The 18,485-nt window shown below is 38.1% G+C and overlaps 1 protein-coding gene across 12 annotated transcripts in view; it reads right to left on the bottom strand.

Annotated features, from left to right (window-relative positions):
- Positions 1-223: 223 nt before the first annotated feature.
- Positions 224-18,485, bottom strand: part of LOC127511088 (gastrula zinc finger protein XlCGF57.1-like) — a 195,809-nt gene continuing 177,547 nt past the window's right edge. For 2 of the 12 annotated variants that reach the window (XM_051891548.1, XM_051891542.1), the window contains exons 5-13: positions 18,258-18,420; positions 17,496-17,960; positions 13,915-13,967; positions 13,345-13,539; positions 12,956-13,118; positions 12,354-12,821; positions 1,358-1,425; positions 879-922; positions 224-365 (exon numbers count right to left, since the gene is read on the bottom strand). In XM_051891548.1, the coding sequence (XP_051747508.1) occupies positions 314-365; positions 879-922; positions 1,358-1,425; positions 12,354-12,821; positions 12,956-13,118; positions 13,345-13,539; positions 13,915-13,967; positions 17,496-17,960; positions 18,258-18,420 (1,671 nt within the window). In that variant the 3' untranslated portion in view covers positions 224-313. Of the gene's footprint in view, positions 366-878; positions 923-1,357; positions 1,426-1,694; positions 2,163-2,427; positions 2,591-3,638; positions 3,834-4,385; positions 4,439-6,928; positions 7,208-8,456; positions 8,555-10,030; positions 10,175-11,279; positions 11,324-11,730; positions 11,799-12,353; positions 12,822-12,955; positions 13,119-13,344; positions 13,540-13,914; positions 13,968-17,495; positions 17,961-18,257; positions 18,421-18,485 lie in introns of those variants that run through there. The other 10 variants (XM_051891555.1, XM_051891554.1, XM_051891543.1 and 7 more) reach the window with 9 other exon arrangements.

Raw genomic sequence — 18,485 nt, 5'->3', positions numbered from 1 at the left:
ACCGGGCCTTTAGATGTATAAACACATATTGGGCTAATGGGTGTCTAGAGTAATCTAGGGTATTGAATAATAAAATCCTAAGTGGCTTTAACTTAATGCATTTAGTGATATGTTTACTGCTGGAAAATTCAGATAAAGTGCATGTATTTATACTCTCAATTGACAAATTATAAACAATCAGTCTTAAAAATCAAGTGTATATGAAGGAACAGAGGCAGTGACATTTATTTCAAAACATTTTATCTACTTTATCAGTCTCCAAATATAGAAAAACAGCAGCAACAAAACATTGGAACAGATCTTCGGGATGGTATTAATCTTCAATGTTTTCTTTTGGCTCCCAGGAGTTTTCCCACTTTGCCCCACTGTAAGAGACACAAAAAAGTATTACTGTCACATTGTTCATTACTGTTTGGAATATAAATATTATGTTGACATACAACGAGACATCAAGTGTTCAGGAAGGCAACATTGTTTTTTTATACTCAGTATATTGGGTAATAATGATGGTATATGTTTCAAAACAATTTTACTTAATACTGTATTTTGTACATTATAAAATTAAATTCAATAAGCACACCACATTTCAAATGAAATTCAGGACTTAAAGCTATAAAGCTGTTTAAAGATGGGATTTGTGTAACAGGGCTGTTGTTGCATTTAAGATATTACCGGGAAAAATAGTTTTTAAACATATATTTCATTTAATTTTATATCCAATGCACTACACTGCCCAAACAATATTAGAATGTTATGTGACTTGCTTGACAATCAGACCAAAACTGCAGTTAAAGCTAAAAAAATGTTTATGTAAATGTTTATTTGTGTTAGTTTTGTTCTGTCAATCATCTACAGTAAAGTTCAGATAACATGCGCACCATCCAGAGCAAGGATACCACTGCACCAACACCTCCGCATGACCCTTAAAGACAGAAAGAAACATGGTGAAATTAATGTCATTTTCTTTCAACACATACAGGTTGAATAATAATATCTGCTGGATGGTAAATTTAACATTAAATCTAGGCTAACATAAGAAGCATAAACTTATCAATATATTTAGAAAAATACGGACCTTCAATTTTTAATTTTGTCAAACTACTGTTGTTATGGACAAGATTTAAAATTTGCAATCGAAACTTAATTTGTGAAGTAAACTTGTCTTATTAAAGTCCATGGTCAAACATTATAACATGAATTATATGAATACTTAAACCTTATATTAATGATATAGTACATTTGGTAATGTTTTTTTACAGACATTTTATAATTACAACATACAAAATTATAACATTGTTATTATCTATGTGGCATTTTTATCATTATATATATATATAAAATGGGTTTTGAAACAAACCTCCCTGATTCTTTTCCTCAGGATTTTTTTGTAGGGGAAACTGGTTGAGTCTTTATGCATGGGGCATTCTGAAATGAATAAGAAGAGGATTATAATTTGAACCACACATAAGTAAAAGAAAAAGTTCAACAGACATCTTGTAAACATTGCCATGAGGATCATGGATAAAGAAACTTTAACTGAAAAACTTAAAGGATCTTGATTGATTGAATAGCTTAAAAACAAACAAACAACGAGAAGTCCATTTCTTCCGCTAACTAAAACTGTTTGACAGTGCAAAATCTAGCACAGTTTTGATTCATATGGTGATAAAAATGACTGATAAATCCACACATACCGCATGTGTCTTCTTTCCTCCTTGTTCGTTTTTTTCTTCGTGAGGAAGATTCAGAGTCTGGAGTGCTTTGCTCAATGGACACAGGAGTGAGTTTTGAACAGGTAGAAAGGGTAGGAGCTGAAGGCAGGGCAGAACTTAGGGAGGAAGACACAGGACTGGACTGAGAGGAGATGAAATCAGGATGAGTCAGGGGGGACAGAGGAGGAACAACGGGTAAAGACACAGGAGGGGTCGGGGAGGTGGTGCAGGAAACATCACGTGTCTGGGTGGAATGGAAAGATGAGGGCACAGGAGAAGCCGAGGAGGATGGCATGGGAGTAAGAGTCTCAGACTCAGGGGTGATCAGAGGTTTAGACTCTGATGCTGGGTCTGAAGGGCAGACATTTTCTAATGGTGTAATCTCTGTCTGTGTGATGTCTGTTTCTGGAGTCTTGCCGATGCTGCTTGCTAGTTTATCTGCGATCACCACTGTTGGAAAAAAGAAATTATCAACAAATATACAACAGACATCTACTTAAAGGATAGAAAACTTATATACTTGTCAACGTTGTAAGCCCCTTACAAACACAATATAATAAGCAGACATGGCAAAACTGTACCAGGAAAACAAATATAAGAGAAACTAATATTAACAATATCCTACTAAATTAAAAAAGCAATTCTCAAATCAATCAAGGATGCACTAATAAGCAATCAAATGGGTGAAAATTTAGCATGCACATGTGTTCATTACCATTAAGAAGTCTTTCATACTGCCTCTTTATGGTGACAAATGCATCCTGAGTCTCTTCTGAGTTCATCTGCCATGGACAGAAGCACTCAGCAGAAAAACCTTTATTGGTTTTCCTGGCAAGGAGGAGGACTGGGTACCTTTCCAAAAGGTCCCACTTGTGGAGCTGGAACAATATTAAAACAAAGTCATAAGACTGAAAATTTCAGAGTACTGAGAAAAACAGAGTTTTTATGCTTTGATAGCTAGACAGATAACCTATGCATTGAATGCCAGAGTAAGCCAACTTAGTAATTTCCTTAAATCCGAAGCCTACTGGCAATGCTAATTACAAAGCAAATGTACATAAGAGGGTTGCCAGGTTTTCACAACAAAACCCGTCCAATTGCTACTCAAAACTAGCCTAATCGCGTTTCGGGAGGGGTGTCCCACAGTAAAAATGGTGTTCCGGAGGGTAAAATCTGCATTTTTGGTGGGGTTCCCCTGATAAAATTTGCATTCCAGGGACTAAATATCATGTTATTTGGGGTCACTTCAACCCTCGGACATGAAAAACAACCCGCAGCAACAGTGTAAAATTAGCCCAATTCCACAGGAAAATCGCAGACTTGGCAACACTGATATATAAAGACGTCAAATGCATTATTTTACACAGTTAACAACACACAGGGCCCTATTTTAACAATTGAAGCGCATGGTCTGAAGCGCATGGCGCAGGTGCACTTAAGGTCGTGTCCGAATCCTCTTGTGCTAGTTTAACGACGGAAAAAATGTACCTATCACACATTTTTTATTTTTAATCGCGCATGCGCAGTGTTACTGTTCTGCAGAGTTCAGCTCCAACCCCAATTAAACACACCTGAACCAGCTTATCAAGGTCTAACTAGGCATACTAGACTTCCAGGCAGGTGTGTTGAAGTCCCTCCAGGACAGAGTTTGGATAATATACCAATTTATACCAGTTCTTTTCAATTATACCCATCTAATGTTTTACACACCGAAAGCTATTACTGCTTTTATTTAGTGTTCTTCATCAGACCTGAGTAAAATGGAAAAATAAAATACAATGTTTTAGCCTTAGTCAGTGTGAACACTGGAGAAAAATGGCTGAAACGTCTGTGTGTGAATATAGAAACGCATGTGTAAATAGTAAAGATCAAGGATTATTTACAGTACTTACTATTTAATGACAAACATCTAAAATATAAACTTACCAGTAGTTCTGTTGCTTCATACACCTTGCTCACAGTGCTGGGGTTTTTCTGCTGGTCTTTCCACTCTTGGGCAAGATTTTTCTTTCTTTCCTCAAGCTTCTGTTTATAAGGCTGCTTGGCACCGCAGTGTGGACACGTCTTTCTTGCTACCCCAATTTTTGCCTTGCATGTATGGCAATCCTTTTGACTAGGCAACTGAAGAAAGAATCATAAATGATAATTACAACACTGCATGCGGTGTTTTTTTCACCCCTACTATGTTGATGAGAGACACAGTCTATTACCACAGAAAATATTGTCACCACAATAACCTATTACAGGATTTTAAGCTATGCTAACTTCTTAGTAAGTTTATAATGATTACTTAAAACATGGATTGAATAAATATCTGTTTATTAAACACATGACTAATTTATTGTCATTTGCCTCTAACTACAGTTGCAGATGCGGAGTCATCTTGCTCTCAAATGTTCACGGATCTACTTTGACTGTTCCAATATGGCGGACAGCTTACGTATAGCAGCCCATAGAAACAGCCGCTAATGGGGCATCTATGTATATATTTATCCATGGATCCAGTAGTTAACGCTTAAGCATCAATCAATGCCAAAATCCAACATCCTATCAAAAAGTGTGACCTTATACAAAACTGAAGTACTGTGTTTGGCAAATATAATGTGTGATGTACAATACTGTGGATGAATGTTTGTGGATAAATATCAATATCAGATCACTTTGGATAATCACCTTTGTTTTCTTTTGTCTACCCTTGTTTGTCTTTTCCGTTCCTGTCTTTGCACCTGTACGTAGAAATCAAAATTAGAATCAGGAAGAAAAAACAACAACAAAACATACAGACTACACAAAAGATCAATGCAACAACAACAACAAAAAAAAAAGTATAATTATATATATAATTAAGGCCTATTTTATAGAAGTTAAACATTTTAAACATGTTAAAACTTAATATTTCATTCTGTCTTTTTACTATTATACAGGTGCTGGTCATATAATTAGAATATCATCAAAAAGTTGATTTATTTCACTAATTCCATTCAAAAAGTGAAACTTGTATATTATATTCATTCATTACACACAGTATCTCAGAAAATTTGAATATTGTGAAAAGGTTCAATATTGAAGACACCTGGTGCCACACTCTAATCAGCTAATTAACTCAAAACACCTGCAAAGGCCTTTAAATGGTCTCTCAGCCTAGTTCTGTAGGCTACACAATCATGGGGAAGACTGCTGACTTGACAGTTGTCCAAAAGACGACCATTGACACCTTGCACAAGGAGGGCAAGACACAAAAGGTCATTGCAAAAGAGGCTGGCTGTTCACAGAGCTCTGTGTCCAAGCACATTAATAGAGAGGCGAAAGGAAGGAAAAGATGTGGTAGAAAAAAAGTGTACAAGCAATAGGGATAACCGCACCCTGGAGAGGATTGTGAAACAAAACCCATTCAAAAATGTGGGGGAGATTCACAAAGAGTGGACTGCAGCTGGAGTCAGTGCTTCAAGAACCACTACGCACAGACGTATGCAAGACATGGGTTTCAGCTGTCGCATTCCTTGTGTCAAGCCACTCTTGAACAACAGACAGCGTCAGAAGCGTCTCGCCTGGGCTAAAGACAAAAAGGACTGGACTGCTGCTGAGTGGTCCAAAGTTATGTTCTCTGATAAAAGTAAATTTTGCATTTCCTTTGGAAATCAGGGTCCCAGAGTCTGGAGGAAGAGAGGAGAGGCACACAATCCACGTTGCTTGAGGTCCGGTGTAAAGTTTCCACAGTCAGTGATGGTTTGGGGTGCCATGTCATCTGCTGGTGTTGGTCCACTGTGTTTTCTGAGGTCCAAGGTCAACGCAGCCGTATACCAGGAAGTTTTAGAGCACTTCATGCTTCCTGCTGCTGACCAACTTTATGGAGATGCAGATTTCATTTCCCAACAGGACTTGGCACCTGCACACAGTGCCAAAGCTACCAGTACCTGGTTTAAGGACCATGGTATCCCTGTTCTTAATTGGCCAGCAAACTCGCCTGACCTTAACCCCATAGAAAATCTATGGGGTATTGTGAAGAGGAAGATGCGATTTGCCAGACCCAACAATGCAGAAGAGCTGAAGGCCACTATCAGAGCAACCTGGGCTCTTATAACACCTGAGCAGTGCCACATGCCACGCCGCATTGCTGCAGTAATTCAGGCAAAAGGAGCCCCAACTAAGTATTGAGTGCTGTACATGCTCATACTTTTCATGTTCATACTTTTCAGTTGGCCAAGATTTCTAAAAATCCTTTCTTTGTATTGGTCTTAAGTAATATTCTAATTTTCTGAGATACTGAATTTGGGATTTTCCTTAGTTGTCAGTTATAATCATCAAAATTAAAAGAAATAAACATTTGAAATGTATCAGTCTGTGTGTAATGAATAAATATAATAGTTTCACTTTTTGAATGGAATTAGTGAAATCAACTTTTTGATGATATTCTAATTATATGACTAGCACTTGTACATTATTATTTTATTAAAAAACAATTACTTCATTTGAATTAATTACAATTATTTTTTAAAAAATTAATGCGTATTAAAATATTTGCAGTATTTATTTATTGCACAGTCATTGAAAAATATATCCATCTATCTATCTGCTCATGTCCATATTGATAAATGACAAGTTTTGTGTGGAAACGACCATATGCCCAGTTTTCTGTCATACATTTGTTTCAAATGAGGCCCACTGTGACTGAGGGTAAGAAGTACAAAAAACTACTGACTCATTTATGGATTGATTCAGTGAATATTTACTCATATTTATATTCAGGTATATTAAACTGTATTATGATAATATTTTGTTTGTTTGTTAACTAATTTTGACCATCTGAATTTTAGTTGCTGGTACTGTAGCCTCCATGCTTTCTTAGATACTATTGCATAATTCAGTGAAAGAAATGAATGGTTTTCATTGTTTAATTCAGAAGTTGATTTTGGGTTTAATGTTACAGAAAATAATTGTCTTGGTTAGGCTACTTCTGTGTTATTTTTCCTAATTTAAAGTGTGACGTCAAAATAACGAACACCCAAAGTGGAAGTCAGATCTTCTCAGGTTGAAGCAGCATTAGTATTTGCCTGATCATGTGATCTCAACATGTCTGTCCACATGAAGCGACCCGCTCCATGTCAAATAAAACCACTTTATTTATGACACTCTTCAAAAATATCATTCATTTCTGTAGATCTGGACATTTTAGTAAGGATTAAATGACTGAGTTCAGCTTTGAGAATGAAACCAACCTGTTTGTTCCTCAGTTTCTTCAATCATGTTTTCACTCTCCTCTTTAATAAACACCATCTTTGTTTGTTCCTCAGTTTCTTCATGTTTCACTCTGGATGTTTCTTCAATCCTCATGTCTTCACCCTCCTCTTTAATAAACGCCATCTTTGTTTGTTCCTCAGTATCTTGTTTCACTCTAAATGTTTCTTCAATCTTCATGTCTTCACTCTCCACTTTAATAAACGCCATCTTTATAATAGTGAGTCACGTGGATCTCAGTCGCTTCACCAGGAGTTTTTCTGTGTGTTTAAGAGGAAAATAATTTACAGAAAGAAAAATTTAAACTTTATTTAAACTTTTTTTTTTTTTTTTTTTTAGGCAATAGAGCTTTTGGTATCACTTTATAATAAGATCTCATTTGTTAATGCTTTAGCTAACATGAACTAACAGGGCAAAAACCTTTGTGAATGTTAGTTAATAAAATAATTCTGTTCATGTTAGTTCACAGTGCATTAACTAATGTTAACAGAGACAACTCTAGATCTTAAAAGTCTTAAATGTTGAGATTAATATTATCTAAGATTAATAAATCCTGTAGAAGTATTGTTCATTCATTGTTGTTTCACGTTAACTAATGCTAACAAAATGAACCCCTATTGTAAAGTGTTACAATTTTTTATAAACAAAGCTGGCCATATGAATGTAAAATTACACTGGTTCAAACTAGGCTACTGTACTGTCTATGTTTGATTTATGTTTAAGTGTTTGGGTCATGGCTGTAACGGCGAGCCTTTTGTCTTTGTAATCAGGCTCTAAATATGTTTGGATTTATCGGCCAATACATCGGCCAAAATGTTCATATCAGTGCATCCCTTGTAATTACATTATGTTGGGCAGGAAATCCAAACATTCGCTTATCATTCACCGACCTCAAATATGGCTTATCACATGAAACAATTAAGTAGTAGCAACTACACATGGCTTCTTGAAAAATCTTTAGTCAGGGAATAGGGCCTAATAAACTGAGCAATTCCAAGAGGGTTGTTGTTTGGGCCCTAACTAGGGGCCCAAAATTAATAATAGAACACAAACTATACACACATTTCTTATTTATGTATTTATGACTTATTTATTACATTTAACAGATTAGACTTTAATGAAAACCTTTGTAAAGGTTATCATCATCACACGTTAGTGTTTATTGTTCTCGGTGCATTTACACTGTTTGATCACGTGACGACAGCGCGCGGTGATTCGAATCTCTGAATCATTTTACTGAACATTTGATTCAATTGAGTTTCGAAAACTGCATCACTACTTGCCAGTAACCGAATTCATGATCATAATAAACTGGTTCTCTGTATAGGAAGCGAGATGAGAGGCACCTTTTCTGTTACTCATGTGTGGAAGGGCTTTACTTAAACAAAATAACGCTCATTTATGTGTTAGATATAGCATTACAGTGTTACATTCAAAATTGATTCATCTCTATAACATAGCTTGTAAATATTAAATTGATTTAAGCAATTTAAAAGTTGAAACACAAACCTTTCTTCAGCCGAATCACAGCAGACGCAGGAGCGCGACGCAACCTTATGACGCCACATCGGGAGACCAAAATAAAAGTCCTGTTCACACGCTGCTGCGTCTACAATTATACAAAATTGTAATGTTCGGGTGCAGAAAACGTTTATACCAGATATTACATTAATAACATTAAAATAGCTGCAAATGTGGTTTAGAAGTTTAAAATACATATTAAACACAGTGTATGACTTAAAGGCACAATATGTAATATATTTTACATTAAAATGCCCAAAAACCACCTGCACAGTATATTTTGATCAATTGTGTACTTTCAACCGAGGTGTAAAGTCCAGGTTCAGAAAGTAAAAGTCCTCCTCATTCTTTTGTTTTTGCTCAGTATTTTCTAATTAGCACAGTTTTTCAGCCAGGAGGTAGAACTAATTAGTGAAATCAGCTGGCTGAGTTCATGCGTGGAATAAACATATGGCAGGACTTTTGCTTTCTGACCCATGGACTTTACACAGCTGACTTTCAATATCACAAATGTTTCCAACAATGTTTAAAGCCAGAAAATTTGCAGTTTTAACCAGTGAAAGGGCCCGTGTCATTGCGTCACCTGTCAATGACATCTTATCTGTGTTACCCTCGATTTCAGGTCCTACATCCTCAAAAACATGGACACACCAAATACACTGCATTTTATCAGACAGGCGAGCAACTGTTTGGATACCTTTTATTGACAGAAAGCTATTGTTTGCTCAATACTGTTAGTCGTATTGTTTGAATATCTCGTTTACCTCATCAGCAGCAGTTGCAGTTTTTATCTTTATTTATTTGCCAGGGAAATATATAACACGTTTAAGCTTCTGTGTTTAGCATATTTGATGCATACTTTTGTAACAAATCACTTCAAAGTCATTTTTTACTGATTATTTTTTATCTGTCGTCAGACTGTCTGAGGCGTTGTTGCCATAACACACACTGCTATGGGTTGCGTCTGTATTTACATTAGATTGATTTGAATAATGTTCTTGAAGTGTGCACCTAACACTAGGAAAATACAAGTATTGGATCAGGACTCGGTATCGGCAGATACTCAGTCTTTCTTACCTACAGGGAAAGGATGTACTGACCCAAAAGTCTACTGGTCTATCTTCCACATACACATTATATGTGGACTTTAGTCTCAGACTAAAATGCATGTTTGAGCTGTTTTAACTGAAGGTAACTTGCACTTACATATCTTAAAATATATCAGAGCCATTGTTTTGTCTCAAGTTGAACACCAGTAATGTTTTTTTTCTAGGTTATGTTTATAAAAGCTACTTAAATACCCTAATTGAACTAAGGCCTAATCCTGGGTTAGGCTAAACCCTGTCTGTGAAACCGGGCCGGGCTAATGGGTGTCTAGAGTAATCTACGGTAATGAATAATAAAATCCTAGGTGGCTTTATCTGAATTTTGCAGCAGTAAACACTTAAACATTAAATGCATTTAGTTAAAGTGCATGTATTTACACTCTTAATTGACAAATTATAAACAATCAATCTTAAAAATCAAGTGTATATGAAGAAACAGACGCAGTGACATTTATTTCAAAACATTTTATCTACTTTATTTCTCAGTCTCCAAATATAGAAAAACAGCAGCAACAAACAAAACATTGGAACAGATCTTCGGGATGGTATTAATCTTCAATGTTTTCTTTTGGCTCCCAGGAGTTTTCCCACTTTGCCCCACTGTAAGAGACACAAAAAAGTATTACTGTCACATTGTTCATTACTGTTTGGAATATAAATATTATGTTGACATACAATGAGACATCAAGTCTTCAGGAAGGCAACATTGTTTTTTTTACACTCAGCATATTGGGTAATAATGATGGTACATGTTTCAAAAAAATCCACAAATTGTATTTTGTACATTATATAATTTATTTCTATAAGCACACCACATTTCAAATGAAATTCTGGACTTAAAGCTATAAAGCTGTTTAAAGATGTTATTGATCATAGCTAGTTTTATCTGTTGGGATTTGTGTAACAGGGCTACACGGTGTATATGTTGTTGCACTCAGATATTAAAGGGATAGTTCACCCAAAAATGAAAATTTGATGTTTATCTGCTTACCCCCAGGGCATCCAAGATGTAGGTGACTTTGTTTCTTCAGTAGAACACAAATGATGATTTTTAACTCAAACCGTTGAAGTCTGTCAGTCATATAATGCTTGTCAATGGGAACTCCATCTATAAGAGTCAAAAAAACATGCACAGACAAATCCAAATTAAACCCTGCGGCTTGTGACGACACATTGATATCCTAAGACATGAAATGATTGGTTTGTGCAAGAAACCGAACAGAAACCGATCGTTTCGTGTCTTAGGACATCAATGTGTCGTCACGAGCCGCAGGGTTTAATTTGGATTTGTCTGTGCATGTTTTTTTTGACTCTTATAGATGGAGTTCCCATTGACAAGCATTATACGACTGACAGACTGCAACGGTTTGAGTTAAAAATCATCATTTGTGTTCTACTGAAGAAACAAAGTCACCTACATCTTGGATGCCCTGGGGGTAAGCAGATAAATATCAATTTTTCATTTTTGGGTGAACTATCCGTTTAACTGAAAATTTTAAAAGTTTTTAAACATATATTTCATTTAATTTTATATCCAATGCACTACACTGCCCAAACATTATTAGAATGTTATGTGACTTGCTTGAGAATCAGACTTCACTGATAAAAATGCAGTTAAAGCTAAAAAAAATGTTTATGTAAATGTTTATTTGTGTTAGTTTTGTTCTGTCAATCATCTACAGTAAAGTTCAGATAACATGCGCACCATCCAGAGCAAGGATACCACTGCACCAACACCTCCGCATGACCCTTAAAGACAGAAAGAAACATGGTGAAATTAATGTCATTTTCTTTATACATACAGGTAGAATAATAATATCTGCTGAACGAAATAAGAAGCATAAACCTATATTATCAATATAGTTTTGAAGAATACAGAGCTTCAGTTTTTAATTTTGTCAAAGTTTACTTCACAAATTAAGTTTTGATTGCAAATTTTAAATCTTGTCCATAACAATAGTAGTTGTCTTATTAAGGTCCATGGTCAAACATTATAACATGAATTATATGAATTCTTAAACCTTACATTAATGATACAGTACATTTGTTTTGTTTTTTTCACAGACATTTTGTAATTACAACATACAAAATTATAACATTTGTATTGTATTGTATATTTATCATTATATATATAAAAAATGGTTTTTGAAACAAACCTCCCTGATTCTTTTCCTCAGGATTTTTTTGTAGGGGAAACTGGTTGAGTCTTTATGCATGGGGCATTCTGAAATGAATAAAAAGAGGATTATAATTTGAACCACACATAAGTAAAAGAAAAAGTTCAACAGACATCTTGTAAACATTGCCATGAGGATCATGGATAAAGAAACTTTAACTGAAAAACTTAAAGGAAACTCAGAAAAAACTTTTTGAAAATCAAAATTGCAGCTTAGTGTAAACAACTGAACAGCACCATTTTCACTTATGTTACAATATGCCATGAAAGAGTCACATTTTTGAGATGTGGGAACTTCCCACAATACACCACACTTGTGTGTTTTTTTGTTGTTTTTTTTTTTCAGTTTGCATTGTTGGGAGTCTGTCTTTTTACAAAGCTCACATGCCCATGATAAAGTAGTCACTCATTACTGTAATTATTTTTTCCTCTAGATTCTAGATTTGTATGAACACGAGGAATGATCAAAGCAATAAAAAAATGTACATATAAATATAAGTTGGGAAATCTGTATATGTAATGTGGACCTATCCACCCTATTTTTAACGTAAGTTTAGTTTTGATTCATATGGTGATAAAAATGACTGATAAATCCACACATACCGCATGTGTCTTCTTTCCTCCTTGTTCGTTTTTTTCTTCGTGAGGAAGATTCAGAGTCTGGAGTGCCTTGCTCAATGGACACATGAGTGAGTTTTGAACAGGTAGAAAGGGTAGGAGCTGAAGGCAGGGCAGAACTTAGGGAGGAAGACACAGGACTGGACTGAGAGGAGATGAAATCAGGATGAGTCAGGGGGGACAGAGGAGGAACAACGGGTAAAGACACAGGAGGGGTCAGGGAGGTGGTGCAGAAAACAACAGGTGTCTGGGTGGAATGGAAAGATGAGGGCACAGGAGAAGCCGAGGAGGATGGCATGGGAGTAAGAGTCTCAGACTCAGGGGTGAGCAGAGGTTTAGACTCTGATGCTGGGTCTGAAGGGCAGACATTTTCTAATGGTGTAATCTCTGTCTGTGTGATGTTTGTTGCTGGAGTCTTGCCAATGCTACTCGCTGGTTCATCTGCAATCACCACTGTTGGAAAAAAGAAATTGTGATGTGAACCTTTGCATAAGCTGCTGCAATCAACAAATATACAACAGACATCTACTTAAAGGATAGAAAACTCTAGGAAAATGGTGAAAATGTAACCTGCACGTGTTCATTACCATTAAGAAGACTTTCATACAGCCTTTTTATGGTGACAAATGCATCCTGAGTCTTCACTGATTTCATTTGCCATGGACAGATGCACTCAGCAGAAAAACCTTTAATAGATCTCCTGGCAAGGAGGAGGACTGGGTATCTTTCCAAAAGGTCCCACTTGTGGAGCTGGAACAATATTGAAACAAAGTCTTTACTGTGGTAAAGAAGAAAAAACACTGTAGGACAGAAACCTTTTTGCTTTCACGCCAAATTCTATTTAACACAGTTTGTGCTTGTTATTAGACTTGGTAAAGCATGTCAAGTTTATTTTTAATGCATGTGTAAATGGTAAATATCAAATTTTATTTACAGTACTTAGAATTTAATGATAAACGTTAATAGATAAACCTACCAGTAGTTCTGTTGCATCATACACCTTGTTCACACTGCTATTTTTTTTCTGGCGGTCTTTCCATCCTTGGGCAAGATGTTTCTTTCTTTCCTCAAGCTTCTGTTTATAAGGCTGCTTGGCACCACAGTGTGGACACGTCTTGCTTGCTACCCCAATTCTTTCCATGCATGTATGGCAATCCTTTTGAGTAGGCAACTGGAGAAAGAAACATAAATGATAAATACAACACTGATATTAGATATTAGATATTCATACATGCATCTAACTACAGTTGAAGATGCTCAGTCAACTTGCTCTTGAATGTTCACAGACCTACTCTGACTTTTCCGATATGGTGGACAGCTTACGCAGCCCATAGAAACAGCCACTAATAAGTCATCTATGCATATATTTATGCATGGATCCAGTAGTTAACGCTCAAGTAGCAATTAACGCCAAAATGAAACTTCCTATCAAAATGTGTGACCTTATACAAAACCACCGAAGTACTGTGTTTGGTAAATATATTATGTGATGTATGATCATTTTTATGTGGATAAATATCAATATCAGATTACTTTGGATAATCACCTTTGTTGTCGGTCTTCTACCCTTGTATGTCTGTTCCATTCCTGGCTTTGCACCTGTACGTAGAAATCAGCATCAGGAAAGAAAAAGGAAAAAAAACATACAGACTACACAAAAGAACAATGTAAATATATATTGAGATCTGGGCAACTTGGAGGTCAAGTCAACACCTCAAACTCGTTGTTGTGCTCCTCAAATCATTCCTGGACCATTTTTGCTTTGTGGCAGGAGCATTATCCTGCTGAAAGAGGCCACAGCCACCAGGGAATACCGTTTCCATTAAAGGGTGTACATGGTCTGCAACAATGCTTAGGTAGGTGGTACGTGTCAAAGTAACATCCACATGGATGGCAGGACCCAAGGTTTCCCAGCAGAACATTGCCCAAAGCATCACACTGCCTCCGCCAGCTTGCCTTCTTCCCATAGCGATCCTGGTGCCATGTGTTCCCCAGGTAAGCGACACACACGCACTCGGCCATCCACGTGATATAAAAGAAAACATGATTCATCAGACCAGGCCACCTTCTTTCATTGCTCCGTGGTCCAGTTCTGATGCTCACGTGTCCACTGTTGGCTCTTTTGGGGTGGACAGGAGTCAGCATGGACACCCTGACTGGTCTGTGTCTATGCAGCCCCATAAACCCCACAAGAGCTGCAGTTTTGGAGATGCTCTGACCCAATCGTCTAGCCATCACAATTTGGCCCTTGTCAAACTCGCTCAAATCCTTACGCTTGCCCATTTTTCCTGCTTCTAACACAACAACTTTGAGGACAAAATGTTCACTTGCTGCCTAATATATCCCACCCACTAACAGGTGCCGTGATGAAGAGATAATCAGTGTTATTCACTTCACCTGTCAGTGCTCAGAAAGTTATGCCTGGACATTCATTTGTTTTGATTAATGGATTAAAGACTATTTGAGTATCTTCATCATTGTGCACTTTCCTTGCAACCACTGACTGTGACAGAATGCAAGACCAAGACAAGAACTCAAAGATGGATTTAGCATTGCCAATACAATTGGTCACAATGCTTCCATGGAGTGATATCCCCGAGTCTGTTCCAGTGAGTGATGTTCCTGAGTCCGTTCCAGTGAGGGAAATCCCAGAGCCCAACTCAGATAGCATCACACTGTCCATAATGGCTCTAACACTTGTGTCTTTGGGCCACACACAAATCCACAAGAGCCTGACCAGAGTCTAGTGATGGCTCCAGCCCCTGACCCCGGTACAGATTCTGCTCGAGTATGTTCTCCAGGGTCTGCTTCAGTATGTTCACCAGAGTAAACTCCAGAATGCTCTTCAATGTCCGCTTCAGCCCCAGAGCTCAGCCCAGAGAGCATTGCACTATCCATAATGGCTCTAACATTTATGTGTCTGGGCCACAGATACACTATATTGCCAAAAGTTTTGGAACGGCCTGCATTTACATGAACTTTGACATCCCATTCTTAATCCATAGGGTTTAATATGGAGTTGGTCCACCCTTTGTAGCTATAACAGCTTCAACTCCTCTGGGAAGGCTTTCCACAAGGTTTATGAGTGCGTTTATGGGAATTTTTGACCATTCTTATAGAAGCGCATTTGTGAGGTCAGGCAGTAATGTTGGCGAAAAGGCCTGGCTCGCAGTCTTCGCTCTAATTCATCCCAAAGGTGTTCTATCGGGTTGAGGTCAGGACTCTGTGCAGCCCAGTCAAGTTCCTCCACACCAAACTTGCTCAATCCATGTCTTTATGGACCTTGCTTTGTGCACTGGTGCGCAGTCATGTTGGAACAGGAAGGGGCCATCCCCAAACTGTTCCCACAAAGTTGAGAGCATGAAATTGTCCAAAATGTCTTGGTATGCTGAAGCATTAAGAGTTCCTTTCACTGGAACTAAGGGGCCAAGCCCAACCCCTGAAAAACAACCCCACACCATGATCCCCCCCCCCACCAAACTTTACACTTGGCACAATGCAGTGAGGCAAGTACTTTTCTCCTGGCAACCACCAAACCCAAACTCATCCATCAGATTGTCAGACAGAAGCATGATTCATCACTCCAGTGAACACGTCTCCGCTGCTCTAGAGTCCAGTGGCAGCATGCTTTACACCACTGCATCTAACGCTTTGCATTGCACTTGTTGATGTAAGGCTTGGATGCAGCTGCTCGACCATGGAAACCCATTCCATGAAGCTCTCTACGCACTGTTCTTGAGCTAATCTGAAGGCCACACAAAGTTTGGAGGTCTGTAGCTATTGCGCTCTGTGCGCCTCAGCATGTGCTGACCCCACTCTGTGATTCCCAATTGCTTCCACTTTATGATACCACTCACAGTTGACCGTGGAATATTTAGTGGTGAGGAAATTTCACGAATGGACTTATTGCACAGGTGGCAACCTATCACGGTACCACACTTGAATTCACTGAGCTCCTGAGAGAGACCCATTCTTTCACAAATGTTTGTAGAAGTCTGCATGCCTAGGTGCTTGATTGTATACACCTGTGGCCATGGAAGTGATTGGAACACCTGAATTCAATGATTTGGAGGAGTGTGCCAATACTTTTGGAAATATAGTGTACCTCTTTTCCACCAACATGAACCAGGAGCTAGTTCAGAGCTAGTGCTATTGCCAGTTAGGAGTTGGTTCTACTGACGAGCCTTTTAAGAACCGGTTTGCCTTTCCACGGGCTAGAGAGCCACCACAGAGCCAGGTCTTACGTCACTGTATACGTTTCCTCTTTCCCAGAAATGCTAGTGTATCAGTGCCAAACACAAACATACCAAGCTTGTTCGAGATGCATTGGCTTCTCGCAGACCAAACGCCGCATGACATCAAAGCACCGTGAGAGCGTTCCAAAAGCACAAGGAGTCATATGCTCTACAAAAACTCCTGCAGAACCGTGGCACGCCGATGTCACATGCTGATCGGTCCGCGCAGCTTCAATGCATCTCGAACAAGCCTTCCATCAACAATGGCAGACGTTGTGTTACTATTGATGCTGATGGCTTTGCGAACCTACACTGGCATCCAAACGCAGCGAATCCAACGCGTTCGCACCGCTCGCTGTGATTTGTATAGACGGAGATTACAATCGAGCTGCTATTTGCTTGATTAGCTGATATTTCCAAAATGGTGGACACAACAAGTTTCTGTTCATCATGTTGGTCACGGTAACCCCAGCCCCTGATGCAAGAGGTTCTTATTTCTAGACCTGCAATGTTTTAGTGCTACTTATGAAACTTTTCTTAGTTCAGAGCTGGTGCTTTGGGTGTCGAAAGACAACTGATTTGAAACTAGGCTCTGGATCTGAACCAGCACTCAAACTGATTTGGTGGAAAAGCTGCATTTGTTACTATTCCAGTTATTTACCTTTTAGGTGCTAATAAATCAGAAGTCTTGCACATTCAAAGAAAATAGCATACTTCCATATGTAAAATAAGATTGCCATACAAAAAAAAGTTATGCATATTACAATGTGTCTCTGTAGAATTCTAACCCTGACCTTTTCAATAAAACAATGAGAAAGGCCCTGACTAAAACAGAGGAACAAACCGTTTTGATTCATATGGTAATAAAAATGATTGATAAATCCACACATACCACTAGTGTCTTCTTTCCGCCTTGTTGGTTTTTTTCTTTGTGAGGAAGATTCAGAGTCTGGAGTGCCTTGCTCAATGGACACAGGAGTGAGTTTTGAACAGGTAGAAAGGGTAGGAGCTGAAGGCAGGGCAGAACTTAGGGAGGAAGACACAGGACTGGACTGAGAGGAGATGAAATCAGGATGAGTCAGGGGGGACAGAGGAGCAACAGATAAAGACACAGGAGGGGTCAAGGAGGTGGTGCAGAAAACAACAGGTGTCTGGGTGGAATGGAAAGAAGAGGGCACAGGAGAAGCCGAGGAGGATGACACGGGGGTAAGAGTCTCAGACTCAGGGGTGATCAGAGGTTTAGACTCTGATGCTGGGTCTGAAGGGCAGACATTTTCTAATGGTGTAATCTTTGTCTTTGTGATGTTTTTTGCTGGAGTCTTGCCAATGCTGCTTGCTAGTTTATCTGCGATCACCACTGTTGGAAAAAAGAAATTGTGATGTGAACCTTTGCATAAGCTGCTGCAATCAACAAATATACAACAGACATCTACTTAAAGGATAGAAAACTTATATACTTGTCAACGTTGTAAGCCCCTTACAAACACAATATAATAAGCAGACATGGCAAAACTGTACCAGGAAAACAAATATAAGAGAAACTAATATTAACAATATCCCACTAAATTAAAAAAAAGCAATTCTCAAATCAATCAAGGATGCACTAATAAGCAATCAAATGGGTGAAAATTTAGCATGCACATGTGTTCATTACCATTAAGAAGTCTTTCATACTGCCTCTTTATGGTGACAAATGCATCCTGAGTCTCTTCTGAGTTCATCTGCCATGGACAGAAGCACTCAGCAGAAAAACCTTTATTGGTTTTCCTGGCAAGGAGGAGGACTGGGTACCTTTCCAAAAGGTCCCACTTGTGGAGCTGGAACAATATTAAAACAAAGTCATAAGACTGAAAATTTCAGAGTACTGAGAAAAACAGTGTTT

The sequence above is a fragment of the Ctenopharyngodon idella genome, chromosome 4, assembly GCF_019924925.1.
Source record: "Ctenopharyngodon idella isolate HZGC_01 chromosome 4, HZGC01, whole genome shotgun sequence".
NCBI lineage: Eukaryota > Metazoa > Chordata > Actinopteri > Cypriniformes > Xenocyprididae > Ctenopharyngodon > Ctenopharyngodon idella.
Note: the sequence above shows the minus strand (reverse complement) of the source record. Positions and strands in the feature narration are given on the sequence as shown.